The sequence below is a fragment of the Mustela erminea genome, chromosome 7 (genome assembly GCF_009829155.1).
Source record: "Mustela erminea isolate mMusErm1 chromosome 7, mMusErm1.Pri, whole genome shotgun sequence".
Classification (NCBI taxonomy): Eukaryota; Metazoa; Chordata; class Mammalia; order Carnivora; family Mustelidae; genus Mustela; species Mustela erminea.
In genome coordinates this window covers 48,088,172-48,108,370 of record NC_045620.1, presented here as the reverse complement: position 1 = coordinate 48,108,370, position 20,199 = coordinate 48,088,172, and the positions used below count along the sequence as shown (strand labels likewise).

General features: G+C 45.6%; 1 protein-coding gene across 4 annotated transcripts; it reads right to left on the bottom strand.

The window, feature by feature from the left end:
* Positions 1-1,223: 1,223 nt before the first annotated feature.
* GZF1 (GDNF inducible zinc finger protein 1) lies at positions 1,224-19,892 on the bottom strand. 4 transcript variants are annotated; one of them, XM_032351575.1, is made up of 7 exons: positions 19,784-19,892; positions 14,345-14,603; positions 7,409-8,807; positions 5,973-6,067; positions 4,240-4,407; positions 3,525-3,682; positions 1,224-3,156 (listed from the first exon to the last, which is right to left on the bottom strand). In XM_032351575.1, exons 3-7 carry the CDS (start codon positions 8,782-8,784, stop codon positions 2,806-2,808), a joined length of 2,148 nt encoding a protein of 715 aa, XP_032207466.1. In that variant the 5' UTR covers positions 8,785-8,807; positions 14,345-14,603; positions 19,784-19,892; the 3' UTR covers positions 1,224-2,805. The 4 variants fall into 4 exon arrangements, with proteins under 4 accessions (XP_032207466.1, XP_032207464.1, XP_032207463.1 ...); XM_032351573.1 differs by lacking the exons at positions 14,345-14,603; positions 19,784-19,892 and adding an exon at positions 11,599-12,971 and having other exon boundaries at positions 1,224-3,110; XM_032351572.1 differs by lacking the exons at positions 14,345-14,603; positions 19,784-19,892 and adding an exon at positions 11,599-12,969.
* Positions 19,893-20,199: the final 307 nt, after the last annotated feature.

Below are 20,199 nucleotides of genomic sequence, written 5' to 3'. Positions count from 1 at the left end.
GCCAAATGGCATTCTAAGCCATGTTTATAGCCTGCTTGGTTATTTGAGGCCGTCTTGGTACAAGTGAATGCCTCTTTGTAAGAGTGTCTCGGGCCTCATACTTCCCACCAAAATAATATTGTTACTTCAAGTAACATGACCACCACCAAGTTTATTAGTTAAGAGACAAGCACTCATTTGGTCTCCAAAAATTTCCCTGGTGTGGCAAGGTATAAAATTGAATGGGTTAGAATTAAAACTCTCAAAGTTTTTGGTTTGGATTATCACATATAGCGAAACCATATTTCTCTTAAAGTCAGTCAGTATAAAGGTCTTCTCTACCTACCACCACCACAACATGGCTTTCTTCAAATTCTGTACAACAAATTTGGGTAAAATCAAAGGTGGCAGAGTGCTTTAGACTTTGTGCTGCGAGCATTTCCCACAAAATGTTTGGAAGGCACTAAATCACCCCATCGCCTATCATGATGCTATGGGAGGAACAGCACCAGCACTTTGGGTACTTTCTGATTACACTTTTGGGACCGATATACTCAGAGGGCAGCCTTGTTTTCTCTCAGCAAGACTGTACTTGGATGAAGAGGAATCATGACACCCCACAAATCCCTCTGTGCTGGGTTTTCTGCAGGGTTTTTGCATTTCTCTGCTCTCAGGAGCAGACTTACTTTCCTGGTAAGGACAGAAATGGGTCTAGTTGGAGACACAGCTGTGACGGAGCCTGTCACATCACAATGAAAAGGCCTCTCTGCCTCTGCCCCAGCACCAACTGCACAGGTAGTAAGCCGTCCCTCACAGGAGGCCAGCGTCCCTTACCACCAGGCTTTCACATCTGGCGTCAATATGCAGTCCAGTTACATAGACAATCCTAGGACTACCCACCCTGATTTTACATTTCATTGCCCATGAAATGGAAGAGAATTATACTTGTTCCAGTTAAGAATCTTATTTCTACAGAGCCTAGATTCTAACAGTGGAAATAAACTTTAGATATGCAAAACATTTTAGAAAGCAAACATTTATTAACACATTAAACAATTTTTTTGTAGAATTCTAAAGAAACAAATTCAAGACAAAAATTCTTCCAGTAGGTAACAAAATAATCTATTATTTAAATTCCTTCCATTAAGATGACTTTATTCCATGAAACAGTACATCAGCTGGGCAGTCTCATTCTTACCAAAAGTAAAATGCTTGTGTGACAGTTTCACTGTTGCTGTTCTGTAAACACAACCAGGATACACTGTCATCACTGAAAATTCAGTACTGCCATCTTCAAGAGCAAGTGTGAAACATGTTAGCACCTAAAACATCTTAGAGTGGTTTTAGTATTTACTTAACATGTTACAAGTTAAAACAAAATAAGCATTTAGGGAGAGTCTTCCCACATTAGTTTCTGGCATGGTACAGCTGTATCTTCATCCTGGAACTTAGGATAAAGTACCTTTCTCTTAGAAAGTGAACATGTTTTCACAGCAAGTTTAATAAATTAAAATACAAGGAAAACAACTAGTGAACAAAAAAACTCTTCGGGTTCTCTCTTTAAATATTATGTTTAGGGTTACATGTGAGTCAAAGCACAAAGCATGCGGCCACACATCCAAGCCACTGGAACCAAGAATCAGGCTTAGCAAATAAAGAATTAACTTCACTGCAAATTCATTTTAAGCAGAAGGCCAGCATGAGCCAGCCACAGGAGCACTGAAGGCAAAGTTCCTGGTTCTTCACAATCTACTCTTAAGGCATAATCAAAGACAAGTTCCAAGGGTTTTGGTCCCTTCTGCTTATGTGCTCACATGTTCCCAAGGAAAGAAATGTGAGGGAACTACTTACCTGTTTCAAGCTCTTGATACATAAAAGAGGAATTCTGCATTTCTGAAAGTCACAGAGTTAAGTCAGGAAAACCTAGCCAAAAATACTAACACTCTGTGTTCTAAGATTTGCCAGATCACCTCATTGCTACTTGTGAATAAAAGGACTCCACAGTGTTTCAAGTGTTCTAAAGCCTCTTACTTCACTTTTTTACACTTCTGCAAAAACACTACACCATTTGCTGCTAGAATCTTTGGTAGGACAGCTTTTACCTAATCAGACTTTAGGAATGAAACCCAACAGCTACACTTCATTTCAGCAGTCACTCTACGGCCAACTTCCTAGCTGTGAATGTGCTATGAGTACAGATTACAGAAAGCTATTTTTCAAGTGTTCAAATTGTCATTCCTTTTAGTGCCTACAGACAGGAGGTGGAAGAGAATGAATGCAACCATCCATTTCTTCAGTCCCAACTCAAGGGTCCCCAAGCAAATCGACTTGCTTCTGTTCAACAGCAAAGAGCTGAAAATACATGGTCCCAGTTTTATTTCAGCTTGGTAGAAAAATAGCTTAAAATTATCAGGGAACTAAACCCACACAGAGGGGTAAGGCAGGCTGAGAGACCAGGGAGATCACTAACATAAACTTCATGAGCTGGGCCAGGGCTCTGTATTCTACATTTCCATAGTTGTCCAAACTTCCTACACATCAGGACAAGCGTTATGCATACGACCTGCACCAGGATCCAGTGAGGTCATGTTAACTGCTTTGTCGATCAAGCATAGCTGAGATCATGCAGACTAGGATTTTTTAAGGGGAAGCTCTAAAAATGCTTTGATAAAGACGTGCAAGTTAGCAGAGATTCAGGAAAATGTGCAGAAGGTATTGCCCACTCTGCTCGCAGACAATTCGTCTTCGCCCCTGACGTGAACCTGCATACAGCAATCACACATGCGGAGACGCAGCGTAGGATCTGCCTGGCAGGCACCAAAGCTCTCATTCCATGTTGGTCAGCGAGTGAAGCTGTGTTGGCATCGTGTCTGCCTGTGGAGTCAGCTCACTGAGCTCACTGATGGTGGTGGCCAGCAGTGTGTCCTGAGACACCACGCAATCGTCCGACTTGCAGGCTGCGTCTGCAGAACTGTTCTCATGCACTGTGGACACACTGCCTTGGACTGTGGCAAGGTTGTGAAAATGGCCATTTTCTGCAAAAGACAGCAATTTATCCGAAAGTTTGGATGACGTATATTCTTCATCCAGCTGCTCAGTCTTGTGCGTGTCATCGCTCTTGGGTGAGCCATCTACAATAACAAGGAAAGACTTCCATGGAGTATTCTTATCATGTATCTACAAATCAAACACAAAACAGAAGTCACAACATGTCTCTGAACAAGTACATCTTTTACAACAGTGGTCTCTTTTCAACTTCAATTTAGTGTCCACCATGGCAAAATACCCTTCCACTAATGGCCAACTATTTCTCTACCACCACTGTCACTGTTAAGAAGCACGTGTCATAGACTGTGCTCTTGGGGACCCGAGACTCAGTTCTTCGTTCACATTGTGAATGTGCTCCCTGCAGAGAAAACCTGAAAAGGAAAGGCCCACTGTCGTCTTCTACGATGACCCTATGGAATGATGGCCGGCATTTCTGTCTAGAGTTACGTGCACCTGGGACCAGTGATTTGTCATGCAGAAACTGCGCTGCTGCTTACCGAGGTATGCCGCCGCAGGGTGGACTTGTCAGTGAATGTCCGCCCGCACGCGTTACACATGAATGGCTTCTCCCCCGTGTGGATGCGATGGTGACGCTGGAGCGCGTTGAGCTGGGTGAACTGCTTCCCACACTGGTCACAGCAATAAGGACGTTCCCCTGAGATGGGAAGAGAAAAAAAGTCACTGGTTGATCTCTCCAGCCTACTGTGTTGAATTCTGGTATGCTCTGGAATCATGCTCCTAGGAGACCACTGGAAAGCAGCAGTCAGAAGGCTATGCTGGGAACAACTCAAGAGTCGACTGACAGGTACAAATCTACTCCTGTGATATCAGGAGTTTATGCTAAACTTCTGGGAGTTTAAAAAGCAGGTACTACATCTACACAACTAAACCTGTTTTCCACAGTAACGGAATATAAAATTCCAAGTCCCATAATAACTGAATTTGTGTGTGTGTACACTAATATATCTGGACCATTACTCCGAATTCTAATCTGAAAGTATTAAAATGTCCACATATCCACATCCACATCCAAACACTCCTACCTTTCCAGTTTGTGAGAGCCAGAAACTAGAAACTCAGAAATTTTAAAATGCTATATGACACACAAAACAATGCTAAATTCTGATAGTTTTCTAGTAAACATAAAACTTTTGGGACATTATCCTTGCCACACTAGGGAACTCCCCTTCCCTAGAGACATGCCAGCCATACCTGTATGGACTTTAATGTGCTGGTAGAGTGAATTCCGCTGGGCAAAAGTCCTGAAACAAACTTCACATTTAAAGGGTTTGGATCCAGTATGGATTCTATTGTGATGTTTTAAATACTCCTTAGAAGCAAAACTCTTGCCACATGTTTCACACATGAAAGGTCTTTCACCTACATGAAAAGGTGAGACAGGAAGTTAGAAATGCTACAAGCACCAGAACCCTCGACGAGCTGGCCCACACTCTAGAACACGTATGAAGTCACAGCACGTGACATCTTCACATTGAAACTGTCCTAAAACATTTGTGTAGGATGCCTGCTATTTCCTGCAAGTTCAGGTAAAATATCCTTGGGAATCCTAAGAAGGGTTCCACTAGCCTAGAATTAGATCATTAGTCGGCCCAAATTTTATAAATTTAGTCATTCCAAACAAGAAATTAATATTACAATCTGTTTGGGGGAATTGTTGGATTTTTCCAAGCAGCACTGGTGTGGCACTTTATCAGAACCAAAGTGTCCCCTGAGAGGAGAGAAAGTTTATATGGATACATATGCACCGCTGTTCTGGGGCAGCAACTCCAACAAACCTGGGCTGGTTTACAGAACAGGAGAAAAATGTTTCTACTTCATGTTGCATAGTTTTAGTCTTTTAATCCCACAAATCAGACTCATCTGATCATTAGGTGTGCCCCTGACTTTACAAACATCAAAATAAAAATACTGGCTTTAAAAGACCGTGAATACATTAATATTTTCATCAACTGACCAGTTCTCACTTAATGCTTCAGTGTGACCTGACCTCACCTCCATCCCCAATCTTCCATCAGGCACCAATTCTTATTCAGGGTGTCAGTAATTCTCATCATTAAATGCCTCAGCACTGCCTTGCCTGCATGTGAACTTGAGGCTCATATGGCAGTCTTTAGAGTTAAAAATTTTTAAATGCAAGCAAGAAAGAACTGGATCAGTATGGTAACAGCAGTGTATGACAGTTAGATTCTACATCCTATACACTAAGGTTCTGAACCTCAGGATGGCTGTGCTCAGTTTGAATAGAGTCAACCTGAATTTTCTCCCTCACATAATAAAATCACATCACAAAACTTTGAAAAATAGAAATGAGATAATCCCACCACCTAATATATTATATAGCAATTTATTTTCATCTAGTCTTCTATGTGCAGGTTTTCAATGTAACTGGAATTAGCTGTGTGCACAACTGTACATTTTCCAATCCATATCCAAGCACAGGTGTTTTTCATAACGTTCATAGCCCTGGGAGTGGCCCCATCAGGTGCCGAGAAGGGATGGATTTACCAGTTTACTGAACCACTTCCTTGTGGTTGGACCATCAGGCTGTTTCCAATGCTCTGTTATTACGGAGAGCAAGAAGCGGGATGAGAGCATATAGCTTTTCCCATATTTTGGATAATTGCTTTAAGACAGATTCCTGGAAATGGAATTTGGGGCTAGAACAGTAGGAACTGTTTCATACCTCTTGATACGTAAGACTCACGTGCCAGCTCCTACTGCCCAGTGTGCACGGCTGCCACCATGAGCATGCCAGCACCAGAGAGCCATGGGCATATTTGAGTTGTTTTTGCTCACTTTCGAGATGGAAAAGCTATATCACGGCCTTAGCCTGCACCACTTTAGTAGATGCCAACTTCTAAATTAAATGGCAGTTTCTTCTACAGCTAGAAAGACATTCAATCACAACAGCATTGAGTATTTACCTGTGTGACACCTTTTATGATAAATCAGCATGTGGTTCTGAGTGAATCTTGCACCACATTCATCACAGACAAAAGGTTTTTCCCCTGTATGAATTCTGAAAGTACAACATTCAGATGATAACTTAGGATGTATCTCAAAGCTCACTTTGCAATATAATTTCCACTCTAGCCTGCAAAGATGGTTATTCCAAGAGACCAAATGAGAACGGCTGAAGGGGAAGTACACAGGCCCATGACCTCCATCCCCAAATTCGCTTCTGCTGGAGGCCAGCTGGCTGCTGTGCTTCCCCAGGGGACGCTGCAGGGCCCAAGCCAGCAGACACTCGCCTTTGCTCCCTCTCTTCACCACTGAATAGTACCATGCAGTATTTGCAAAGCTTCCTCATCACAGTAATTGACCACAAACACCTTGGGGACTACGGCTGACCAAGCACCATGTGATCAAAACCGTTACCAACGATTCCTAAGACGACATGAGCAGTCCAGAAAGAACGGTTCTCAAAATGTTGAAAAAAGCTGGTTTCTAAGGAACGCGCATCAGCATTTGAGTTTCACAACTAGGATGAAGCAGCGATCAACCACGACTCACTGCGTCCTTCCTGTCAAGGTTTTAACTGATCACAGAGTAAAAAGAAAATGAACACCATGCTACCACCCCAAAGACGCCCCAGCCTGACGATGGCAGGTCTAGAAAAGAGGAGAAACTGCTTCTCTGGATTTCAAGCATAAACAGCACTGGAAGGAAACCATTTTTTTTTAAGTAAAAAAATAAAAACCAGTGTACTCCACCTACAGGTCAAAAATTATGAACAGAAGACACTGTCCTCATTCTGAAGGTTAGACTAACCAGTGGCACTTTCCAAGCCCCGAGAACGAACACCTACAACCAGAGGAGGGTCCTAAAGCCCTAAGAGTCCTCTCACTGAGATCTTCAATGGGACCATGGGACCAGCTGGTCACAGGTCCAAGTTCTAAATGAAGAGTAAGGAAAAGAGAAATGAAGGCCATTAGCCCAACTGGCCCTCAAGTATAAGCATGGCAGGCATGGTAAGCTCCAGAGGCTACTCTGGGATTGGGAAAGCCTGGCCTGCAGTGGCCGTGCGACAAGACTGTCAGGGCCTGGGTTTCATGTCCAGGCTTCTGTGCTGGCACTGGGCACAGGGTGAGGGGGATAGCCATCAGCCCGGGGCCTGTAGGAAGGCTGAATAAAGAAGAGGCACTTTCACCAAGAAAGAGAATTCACAGACGTCCCAAAGCAGACCCCCAATTTCTAGAGGCCACAAATTAAGAAGTGGAACATCTGCAGACATAGCCACACTGGTCAAACCCTGGAACGACCTCGATCTCTCCCCAACCCCATCCTCAGAACACAAACGGGCCACATGGCAGGCAAAGAGCACCCTCGCAGTGGCTCTGGCCGGTGGCCCCGGCCCTACCTCATGTGGGTCTTCAGCGCCGAGGGCTGCGAGAACTTGGCCTCGCACTCGGTGCAGCCATAGGGCTTGTGGCCTGTGTGCGTCCGCTCGTGCAGTCGCAGCGCTGTCTTGGAGCTCAGGCCCTTGCCGCACTGCTGGCACTGGTGGCGCTCGCCACCACCCTCGTGCACCTGCACCACGTGCCGCTTGACATCCTTCTTCCGCTTGAACTTCTTGCCGCACAGCTCGCATGGGAAGTGGCGCTCGCTGCTGTGCACATGGCGCTGGTGGCTCTTGAGGTTGCAGCGGTTGGCAAAGGTCTGGCCGCACGTGTCACAGCGATGAACCACCTCAGTGGCCACCCCATGGTGGTGCCGGATATGTTTCAGGAAGCTCTTCTCATACAGAAAGGCTTTTTCACAGATAGTGCACTTGAAGTTGCTCTTCCTCTTCTCGCCCTCCTCCTCCTCGTCATCATCCTCCTCCACACCTCCTGCGTCCTCCCTGCTGCCTGCTTTTGGCAGCTCCTGGGCTGCCTCCACTCCCACTCCGCCCTCCTCACGCTTTGTGACGGGCTCCACCTCTGCTCCCATGGCCTCTGGGTTGGGGTCCTCGGGGCTTTGGCAGTCCCCCATGTCATCCTCGGCACTTTTCTGCTGCTCTCGCAGCCTTCTTGTGTATTTCTTTTTAGGGATTTCCACAAACACCTTTCTTCCAGCCAGCCTTCCACTGGCCCTTCTGATTTTGGGGTAGGGAGGCTTGATTGCATCTTTTTTCTTGTCAGGTTTCTCCTTGGACTTCTTCAGGGGCATATCTGGCAACACGCCATTGCTGATTGTCTCTACTAGGGGATCTGAGGAATCCCCAAGGCCATTAGTGAGAGGACTGTCCCCTGGGGAACGTGCCCTGGGGTCAGGAGCAACAGCGGCTTGGGAGTCACCGCTCCCTTCTGCCTCCTGAGACTCAGAGAAGTTCTGCAACTCCAGAAGTACAGATTCTAACATCTGTTTCTTCAACTGAAAACAAGTCTCTGATAAGTCCAGACATTTTAGTTTCTCAGCCATTTCCAGCATTCGCTGCACCCGATCTTCTTCTACCTGTACCTTTGCAGTGTACACAAACTCGAGAAATGAGGCAAAGTCAACAACTTGTACTTCATTTAGATAAACGTTAGTCCTCGTACCATCTACAGTCTTCTCATTAAGGAACATCTCCTTAAAGAATTTGCTGGTGGCTGCCAACACAGCCTTATGAGCCATGAACTCTTCACGGACGCCCTGGTATTCCACGCTGACAGTCACATCACACAGGTGACCAAGAAGGCGTAGCTGATGCATTTCATGCAGAAGGTTGAATGGTGAGGATTTGGATTCCAGCAGAACCGCACCACTTTCCATGTTTCTTCTTTCGAGTAACAGCTCTGAAAACAGAAACAAGAATTATTCATGCCTGAGCAAATACCAAAGTAAAAGGATTAAAAGTCAAGATTATTTCAGTTCTCTAAAGGATATCAACTGATTAACAACCAAAACCTAGCTTTCCTCATCTAAAGAGATAAGTCACGCTACTTCTTAGTGAGTTCTAAAGTGAAGTCCTAATGCACCCTCTTAAGGTAGTATATGCACCAAAAAAAAAAAAAAAAAAAAAATTACTATGATTTCTCCCAATGATAAACATAATTAACCAAAGTCATACTTAATGAAATATATTACAGCAGTAATCTGCTTAGCTAGGTCATTTTCTAACTTGCTTATAGACACACCTCAAAACCATAATAGAATTTACAGCAACAACGTCTATCTCTTTGACCAGGGAATCAAATAATTAAAACACATGGCCACCAAACCTTAGAGGATCATGTCTGCCTTTGAAAACAACCAACCTGGGGAGACTGGGTGGCTTAGCTGGCTGACTGTCTTTGGCTGGGGTCATGATCTCAGTGTCCTGGGATGGAGTCCCACATTGGAGTCTGCTTATCCCTCTCCCTCTGCCCCTTCTCATGCTGGTGCTCTCTCTCTCTCATAAAGAAATAAAAATAGGGGCACCTGGGTGGCTCAGTGGGTTAAGCCTCTGCCTTCGGCTCAGGTCATGATCTCAGGGTCCTGGGATCGAGCCCCGCATCCAGTTCTCTGCTCCGTGGGGAGCCTGCTTCCCTTCCTCTCTCTCTCTGCCTACCTCTCTGCCTACTTGTGATCTCTGTCTGTCAAATAAATAAATAAAATCTTTAAAAAAAAAAAAAGAAATAAAAATAAAATAACATAAAATAAAAATAAGAAAGAAAACAACCAACTTGGGAGACTGGGTGGCTCAGTTGGTTAAATGCCTGCCTTCAACTCAGGTCATGATCCCAGAGTCCTGGGATCAAGCCCTGCATCCCACTCCTCTCACAGTGGGGAGCCTGCTTCTCCCTCTGCCTACTGCTCCCCCTGCTTGTACACAGGCGCATGCTCTCTCTCTCTGACAAATTAATAAAATCTTAAGAAAAGAAAACAACTAACTATAACTACTTTCCACAAGGAAAACTTGATAAAAAAAATAGTCCATAATCCATGGCCATTTCCAGCACCCCTAGACACCTCATAATTGAATTACTGTTACTCTTTGAGAATAACTTCACAAGCTGTGCTACCTTGAACAAGTAACTTAATTTCTCTGAACCACAGTCTGCTCCTCTGTAGAAAGATGGCAGAGCCCATGAGGCTCCAGTACAAACATGTCAAGTGCTTACAGCTTCACCTGTGGCTTGTAAGCTACTTGCTACTGGCTTCCCATACACGAGGCCTAGGTGCTATTGTCGCTATTACCTTCCCCATTTCACAGAAGAGGAACTGACAAGATTAAGTGGTTGGGCCGGGGCTTGAGCCAGGGACTCCAGACTCACACTGAAACTGCTCAGCATACCTAAGCAGTGCCAAATGCAAAGAGCTGCTTTTCCTCCCTAGATCTTTCCATGACTGGAAACTGCAGATTTCACTCCCTACCCAAGGTCCCCTTCCCCTGGCTTCCGTGGCCCCCTACACCAGCACAGGTCACTTCTTTACTGGAACTACTCTTTCCTCAGACTCCCTATGTGCTTCCTCAAGATGCACTCCAACCCTATGCTCTAGAATCTACCTTCATTTGTAGAATCTACAAATGTTTTGGCTCCTAAATCTCCACCCCTGTCCAAAGTACCCGTCCTCCTTCTATCTCCCTTCAGCCAGATCTTAGATGTTGCCTCAGACTCAACATGTCTAGGGCAGAACTTGTCTTCATCTTTCCTGGAAAACCATCCTCACCTCTACCCAGTTTTCCAGTCCCACCAGTGATACTGTTTCCAGGACCTGGGGCTACAGCTGGCTTCCTACAACCACCAGCCACCCCAAAACACGAAAAAGACTGCCCTCTGAGAGTTCAACTGTAACTAAGAACATCCAGGAGGCCTGAACAGTTACCCGAAGACACCCCACAGTCAACTGAGAACGCCCACCAAGCCCAAATGGATAAGGCAGGGAAGGGGCGGTACACTGGCCAAGGACCATCACTGATTTCAGCCCCAGCGCCGGAGAAATGGCTGCAGAGGGCTCTCTCAATCTGATGCCCATCCTCCCCAGTAGCCCTCCACTGCCCCAAACCTCTGCCAACCGGGCCCTCAAGCAGACGTGTGAACCTACAGGCGGCGAAGAGAGATTTCTGAGTCAATCAATAAAGTGGTTGCTGAGTGCGATTTCCCATCCTGTCTGAGCACAGGAAGGGAAGACAGTGATCATGGCGACAGGAATCCTCTGGCCTGTGTGACAGCTGCATCTCCCACTGTAATTGGCTGGCGCCCGGCCGCACCTCTGTGTCCGAGCATCTCCCTCCCGCCGGCCGTTCTCCGCGGCTCCTCCGCACTAAGGAGGGTGCGGCAATCCCTCCCGGCCCCGTCCGGTCGGCCTCTCGCTTGGATGGCGCACGCCCCCGCCCCCTCGGCCCCTCCGACCCGCACACCTCCAAGGGACACACGCTCCCTCTGCAAACGGATCCGGTGCCTGCTGGGCCGCGGGGGCATCCAGGGCGCCCGCGAGATCGGGCCTGGACCCCGACCCCGGGCCGCCCGAGGCTCCTGCGCCCCCGAGGTCCGCCGCTTCTCCAGGAAGGCACGCGCTGCCGGCCCACTCGCCAAGCCCGGACAAGTCGGGAGGCAACGGCTGGGGCGAGAAGCCCCGACGACCCGTGGGCCGCACACTCACCTCCCAGCCGGCGTTGCCGCCGCCGCCGCCGCCACCGCGCGTCCACCGGACCAGGCCCCCGGGGACCGACGGCTGGCTGGGCGGGGCGGGACAACAGCGCGGGCGCCGCCGATTGGCCGCCCCGGCCCGCTCCGCCCCCAGACGGCCCCGCCCCTCCCGTGTCTAGGGGTGGGGGCTGCGCGCGCACGTCTGACTGCGGAGACCGTTCGAGCAGAGTTACGTGATTCGACAGATGCTTGGAGCCCAAGTCCATGCTGGATTGCGTCACCAGCAGCGAGTCACGGTTTGCGCCTGCGCAGAAGACAACGAAGGCGGTTCCGTGGCTGTTCTTGGCGCGGAGGGGGCGGGGCCAGGACAGCCCCAGAAGGTCACGTGAGTGGGGGAGGGGTGCGTGGTCACTTTCGGGCCTGTCTTCGGTTGCCTGCCTGTGGCATTTGTAGTCCGGGTGGTACACGTAGTCCGGTGCGTTGTCCGCCACTCGAAGAAGGGGAGGATCTACGACGGCGGCTGGCACCGGGAAGGAGCTGGCTTTCCGCGTGCGTCCTGAGACTGGCCGGTGGCGGACAAAGCGCTTCCACGTGCTGCAGGACTGGGTTGGCTAGGGGCGGGGTGCTCGGCGGGCATTCTTCCCGCAGGGTCGCCGCCAGAGTTGGCCCCGGCTCAAGAGCCACGAGACCCCACCTCTCACCTTGCTTCAGCGTACCGTGTAGGGTCCCGGGAGTCTGCAGCCACGCACGTGGTTTGAGTGCTCATTGTGGAGCTTCCCAAAGACCCAGCCGCCCTTCGGTGGAAAGAATCCATGCTCCGTCTTTGAATCCTTCAGCCCCAAACCTTGCTGCTTCCATGCATCCTGTGCACTCTTAATCAAAATTCTGTTCTGGAAGACTCGCCTTAAATTAAACTTCCAGTTCTCGATTAATCCGGCCTGACTTCCCGCTGCGAGCCAATGGCTAAAGATTTGCGAGATCCTGTTGCTACTGTGGCCGGTGCACTGGGCGGGGTCTTACCCTCAGGGTGTGCCGGTAATTTGTAGGACTATAAAACGCAGATTAAAAATCAGACGCTTAACTTTCTGTTGAAAATATTTTCCTCCCCTTTTTGAGCAAGTAGTTTAGAAAAGTGATCATTGTAAGTATTTTCTCTTTGAGATGTACCTAATTCCTTCTGAAGATTAGCTAGGCCCTGAGTCAGCTTTATGATCCAGAACCTAGAACAGCTGTGTTCAAGGGCTCCCGAAGCCATCTGTTCGCAGTGTAAGCATCCAGAGAGAAAGCGCCCAATCTCCCAGTTTCCTAGGAGACTAACTTTAATGGGCGCCTTGTTCCAAAGTTGCACAACTAACTCCTGTCATAAAGGTATGAGAAGTGTGTTTTTACTCTGGATAAGCCAAGTAGATGACCTAGATAGAGAGCATGAACTATGTGTGATCAGTAGTAGTGTCTAGTCGTCTTACTGGAGCACTAGTTATTACTGTACATTGAGACAGATTGTACCTAGTTAGCTAACATGAAAAGGCTGAGATTTCTTTCCTTGTCAATTGCCTGTGATGCATGTTACATTCTGGTTTAAGGCGTATTCAATAATACGCCTTAAAAAGTGTTTTCTTTACTACTTTTATAGAGATTAGGGGAGAAGATTTTATTTTCCGTTTTATCTCAACAGGAGCCAGCTTCCCACACATACTAGGTACTAAGTCAGTATTTGAAGAGTGAAAGAGATGCATCTTTGCTTAGGCACCCTCCTTTTTGTAGTCCATGATTCCAGGAAATTGGTATGAACACGATTTTCACTTGTGGCCCCAGATCCAGAATAATTTTTTATTTTATGATTTTATTTTACATTGCTAAAAGTTGATTTGCATGCTCACTTAAATCTTCATTGCTTTTTGGCCATTTGTGTATTTCCTTTGGAGAAATTTTTATTCATTCAGATCCTCTATTTTTTTAGTTATTGTTCTTTTTATTATAAACTTTTATATTCTAGATGAAAGTCCCTTATCACATATATTTTGTAAGTATTTCTTTTTACTTTCTGGATAGTATCTTTTGAAGCACAGGGGTTTTTAACTCTGAGGGACTCCAGTCTAATTTATTTCTTTCTTGCTTTTGGAAACTGTTGCTTAATTCAAGGTCATGATGATTTATCCCTACTTTCTTCCAAAAGTTTTAGCTCTTACATTTCAATTTGATACATTTTGAGTTAACTTCTGTATACATATGAGGTAGGGGTCCTGCTTAATTCTAACTGCAGGAGATTATCCAGTTTTCCCAACATTTGTTGGAAAGACTGTTCTTCCCCATTAAACTGTGTGGCCTTCCTGTCAAGAATCATTTGACTGAATGCCACCATTTACTTCTGGACTCTGTTCAGTTGATCCACAGGACTATCCTCAGTACCACACTGTCTCAGTTAGTGTGGAGTTTTCCTTTTTCATGGAGAGGTTTTAAAATTCTTGCTGATCTGCCAGTCTTTTCTCTTGGGTTTTCTTCTGCTGATTTTAAGCTCAGGTAACACTTGTAAATATAGAGAGGACAGGAAGAACACAAGTGCAGAGATGGTGCCCAGAGCACCTACAGTGTCCAGAACAGGCTGTACATGTGGCTCTGAGATTCCTGGTAGCCAAAGGGAAAAAAGCCATAAAGCTTTGTCTACAGAAAGAACAATGCAAATTTAGTTTGCTCAGAGGAAGTTTTACATACAGTGTGGGAAATATATGTCCTAAAGAGCATTCTTAAGATGAACTGACCTCCATGTTCTTCTCCATCATCATTTTCATCTTTTCTCTCTTCTTCAAATTTGCATTAAATGAATTTGCTCCCTCCTCTTCACAGCCAGCAGATTCCCTGTGATTGGCCCCTGCTGATCCAGGATCTGATGCTGCCCCTGTGTTCCTCCAGGTACATCTGTTTCATCATGTCTTGCCCCTGATCAGCTGGTTAAGTGGGACCACCACCCAGCAAGCACACTGGCTGCAGTTTTTGTCTTGTCTGGATTCATGTATTTCTCTGTAGAAAAACAAGATGTAATTGCAGTGAATAAACATTCATTTACATGAACTGGGAAACTATAAGAAATAAGGTAAACATTGGAATGAGATATAATGCACAGCTCACATCCCCTATGTGGGGATCAAGACTCAAAGGGGAAACTGGCTGATGAGAGACCGGTGGGTTCCGGATTTAAAAAAAAAAAAAAAAAAAAATTACTCCTTCTTAACCACAGGATTTGAGGCAAACAGCTCACCCAGTCTGTCAGTGCATGCCTCTCTAAGAGCCCCTGGACAGGTGGAGGCCTTGGGAACATCTCCCATCACTGTGGTGTTAGACACACTAAAAGAATGTGCTTTAGTGGGTTAGTGGTGCCAGCCCCTTGGTATTTAGTGTCCAAACATGGCAATTCCTTGGGGGAGAGCCTAAAACCTCAGAGATGGGCAAGAAAATGGCACGTACCATTCAGAGACCTCCTGGGTGTAGAGCAGTGGCTCTACACTGGGGTGGGCACAGGACAGGCTGCTGGAGTGGCTGCACATCTGTTTCAACCTGGGTGGTGGTTACAAGTGGGTTTGTTACTAAGCTTAATATTTGTTTTATGTAGTTTTCTGTATTTGTGTCTTATTTTTCAGTAAAAAGAAAGTAAAAGGAGATAAGAAGGCATGCTTATTCCTCTCTACCATGTAACATGTGTTCAGTCAGTGTGCATGCTCCATTGTTGACTGCAGACGTGGCCACTTCTCTACTTGGTCTTTTGTTTCCCACACGGTAGTTATTGGGTCACTCAGATCACCAGCAGGGTCTCTTTAGTTACATTATAAGCTCACTTTGTTCCCGCAAGTAAAGCAAAAGGAATGGTATGTGTCACCTTGAATTGCTGACCCTGCCAGAAGCCAAAGATATTTCCCAAGTTAGGCTGTAGAAATAAGATTTGAAAAATTCCAGCAAAAGAGCCAACTATGTAATAACTTGACAATCCTGCTACAAATCCTTAGAAATGGTAGCTTAAATATAGCAGCTGTCGTTTGAATTCATGGCCAAGTTTGCAAGAAATCTGGAAAATCTCTGGGGTCCAGAAATAAAGAGGGAGCTCAATATGAAGCCTGTTGTTGTGGGAGCTGCACTGCCCTAGAAGGGGCTGTGGGTCTGGTCTTAATAATAGAGCTAGGAGTCTGGATTTACACACACACACACAGAGTCTGAAAAGTAAGAGTGAAACCTTGCATAAAGCTGAGCCTCAGAAAGCTGAGAACCACACCCTCAATGAAAACAATAGTTTAGAGAAAACAAAATCTATTAGCACAGAGAATCAAGTAGTTGTTGAGTTTTTCCTGAGTTAGGGGTGTAAAAGTCTCTCCTGAAGGTTTATAAATATGGGCCTGCAGATGCACATGGAGTTGTTGTTCAAGTTATGCTCCCCTGAGACCTGGGAACCCGTTAACTTGGAAATTAACAGAAAGCCTGGTCTCTGGCCAGAAACATTCCAGGAGCACCCGTAGAAGCTAATGTAAAACTGCTCTGGAGGGACGGACAAGGGAGCAAGATTCCTGAGCAAGTGGATGCCAGCGGTGGAACATCAGCATGTTGGACCTGTAAAAACTTTACTGGGACTCTCAGATTCCACCATAAATATGTTCACATTGTTTAAAACAAAAGAAGGACTTAAATATGTGAGAATAAGATAAAGAATAAGCAGATATGAAACAGGACTAAATAAAACTTCTGAAAGTTAAATATACTCACTGAAATAAAAAGCTGCGTTGAAGTAAGCAGCAGGTTTGGCACAGCTGAAGAATTACTGGGCTGGAAACAGACCTAAGGATATTACCAAGAATGCAGTAGAGACACAGATGGGAGATAAGAAAGAGAGGTTAAGGAAGATGGAGGAAAGAATAATAAAGTCTAGTATATTCCCAGTAGGACTTGAAGAAGGAAGAAAGACTGAGAGGCAAGAGCCAAAGAAATATTGGCTGGTAATTTTCCAGAACTAAATAAAGAAACTCTCAGGTTTGGGAAGGATGGATAAAAATAAATTTATATCTAATCACAATATAATGAAACTACAGAACGACAGAACCAAAGAAATCTTAGAATTATCCAGAGACAGACCAGAGAGGACTGAGTAAGATTATCTAAGATCATAAAAGGAAGCGTGTGATGTGAAAAGAGTCATGTGGAGGGCCTCCAGATCAAGGTAAGGAGACAGGTAACCATAAATTCAGCAGGAGAAATGCTGAAGAGCAAGTAGCAGCCTTCTTTATGGAAACGAAAAAGGATGAATTCTACAGTAAAACAAAATTCCCCATTCAACAACTGAGATTTTTCTTCCCCTCAATTTTTCTAGTTTCTGGTCTTATCTGATGTGTGACAGTTAATTTTGTTCCAACTTCACTGGCCCAAGGGAGGCTCTAATAGTTGGTAAAATAGTATTTCTGCATGTGTCTGCAGGGGTAGGAGAAACTAGCATTTGGTTCCGTAGACTGAATAAAGAAGATCCACCTTCACCAATGTGGGCCGCATCATCTAATCCATTGGGCCCAAGTGGAACAAAAAGGCAAAGCAAGGGCCAATTCTCTCTTCTTGAGCCAAGACATCCATCTTCTGCCCTCAGAGCTCAAAGCTCCTAGTTCTTGGGCCTTTGGACTCCAGCATGTACACCACTGGTCTCTGACCTCAGACTGAATGATTCCCTGGCTTTACTGTTTTTCACCTTGCAGCCAGCAGAGTGTGGGGCTTGGCCTCCAGAGCCGCATGACCCAATTCCTGTCATGAATCTCCTCTTTATTTATCTCAATACATCTAGCTACTGTATCTCTGGAGAGCATGGACTAATCTACCATTCCATATCCTCTAACCACCTTGACCTTGCCCTTGCCTCCCACCCTCCATTTTAACTGTCACTTTCTGACCCTATCTGAAAATTCTTGGCACTAAGATATACTCGCAGGACAGAAAACCTATTAAATCATGGCCTCAATTAATTCTCCAAAGTTTTCAAACCACTAATTCTTGGAATATGTGTCACATTTTCTCATATGAGTCCATTACACTGCATTCAAATCTACAATTGAAAGAGGTTTCCTTTTTAATGAATCTATATTACAATGTAAAAATTCTTACGGTTGTTATTAAAATTTGATTTTATATTTTTATGTATTTTATATTTTGAATATCTTCAAATGAATGTCTGGTAGTTCAACTTCTTATAAATACAACATTAGATGATAATTCATTCACTTGCCTACTGTAAGGTTCAAAATAAGAGTCCAACCCGCAGGTTCTAAAATCAAATTATAAGTCTCAGCTCTCTGGTGATGAAGCAAATGTTTCTATCTGCCATTTAAACATCTTATCTTTTTTGCTGTTTATTTATTAAGCAATTCCAATAGTAAGTCAAAGTGACTGGAAGTTTAAACCCTGACAAAACCTGCTGTAACTTACTGTGAACACAGACTCTCTCTCTCTCTTTCTCTCTCTCTCTCTCTCACACACACACACACACACTCACACACACGTGTCCCTACCATGAGTGTTGCAGGCAGCTCACTACAGAAGCTGCACAGCTCTCCACAGCACCCACATTCATAGGGCTTCCCCTAGTATGGCTTCCACTGTGCCTGGCACACTGCACTTCATGACAGAAAGGACAACCTTTCTGTAACACTACTGCAATCTTACTATCAAGAATCTCATGTAAGTATTTAAAACACCACATGACGTTAGAATCTGCTAGAAGTCTAAATAGACATAAAAACAACATATGTGGGGGTGCCTGGGTGGCTCAGTCAATAAGCATCTGCCTTCAGCTCAGGTCATGATCCCAGGGTCCTAGGATGGAGCCCCGAATCAGGTTCCCTGCTCGGTGCTGCTTCTCTCTCCCCCATTCCATCTGGTTTTGTTCTCTCTCTCTCTCTTTCTCTCTCTCTCTCTCTCTCTCTCTCTGTCAAAAAAAATAAAATCTTTAAAACAACAGCAACAACATGTGTGGACAAGAGCAGCTAGGATTCTGTATTCCAGGTAAGATAGTTAGCATTCATTGTCAGAAAGACTTCTTCAGTTGGGTGTCATAATAACTCTAGTGCTTGACCAAGTGAAGAAACCAGATATGACTATCATAAATTTTATATTGAGTTCCCTTTAGAAATGCCAGATAATCAGGTTCAAAGGTAGAAATTATGTCAAGCTTCTTTACAGAATTTTTTGGAAATCAATAAGAAAAAAAACACACCAACAACCCAAAACAGAATTAGCAAAGAACACAGACAATTCAAATACAGGTGTACAAATAGCAGAGATTTCACTGACAAATGAAATAGTATAAAAATGACAGACCAATATCTAGATAAATTGCCCAAGGTTAAACACAACGTTTGATGCAGCACAAGTATCCATGGGGAATGCAATCTCAGGGTCAGTTAGGAAAAACAAAATCTATCTATTCACAGAACTGTCCTTACCCGTTAGCTATCCTGAAGAAATACAAGGAGGTGAGCAATTTTCACGTAAAGGCACTCACTGGAGTGCATTTACTAAAAGTTTAGAAACAGAGTACTTACCCACAAGGAGAGGACTGAATAATTTACATAGATCTATGCATTGGTTTATTATGCAGTCACTGAAGTAACGTTTAAAATTATTTACTGGGGGCGCCTGGGTGGCTCAGTGGGTTAAGCCGCTGCCTTCGGCTCAGGTCATGATCTCAGAGTCTTGGGATCGAGTCCCGCATCGGGCTCTCTGCTCAGCAGGGAGCCTGCTTCCTCCTCTCTCTCTGCCTGCGTCTCTGCCTACTTGTGATCTCTCTCTGTCAAATAAATAAATAAAAATCTTAAAAAAAAAATAAAATAAAATAAAATAATTTACTGGAACTAGTGGTAATTACTACACAATGTATACATTTATAAAGTATGCTATAAATGGAATTTTGTCAGCTATTACTTCCAGTAAAACTGGAAAACCGTGGGGAAATGCTCACTTTATCATAATGAGTAAAGGAGATTACACTATTCTCATAAGAAATGATCTGATTTAAAAAACAAATCTATAAAACTAGATAAGGAACCGTGCGGAACTCGACACTGGGGAGACGCGCGCGACCGCCTCGGCCCGCCCAGCAGGACACGCCCAGCCGCTCACCCGGCGCCACCCGAGTCCTCCCCGCAGTCCAGGCCACCGCCCTCACGGACTCCCAGACGCACCACTGAAGTGAGGGCCAGGCGGCTCACCACGCATTGGCTGTCGGGAAGTCCGCCCCTCCCAGCCGAGACCTCTCCTTTTCAGGGCTCCTTCGAGGGCAGACGGCGGAGCTTGGGCGCTGGGTCACGTGGGCGCGCCGCCGCGGGTGCTGTCAGGCCGCCTTCCAGTTCGTCCTCGGTGGTCGCAGGATGATGATGTTGGCGCCATCCCGAGACCCGGGAAGTCCCGCTAAGGTGGGGGAGCTCTTGGTTCAGAGGGCGGCTGCGGGCAAGGGCGCCGGTTTGCAGGGGTCCCCGAGTACCAGCGAGGGGATAGTAGTCAGTCAGGCGTCGAGGCCGCGGCGACCCAGAGCCTGGCGGCCTGTCGGTTCTCGGGAAGAACGACGGCGCCGCCTACTGGGTGATTTTCTTAACGTTTG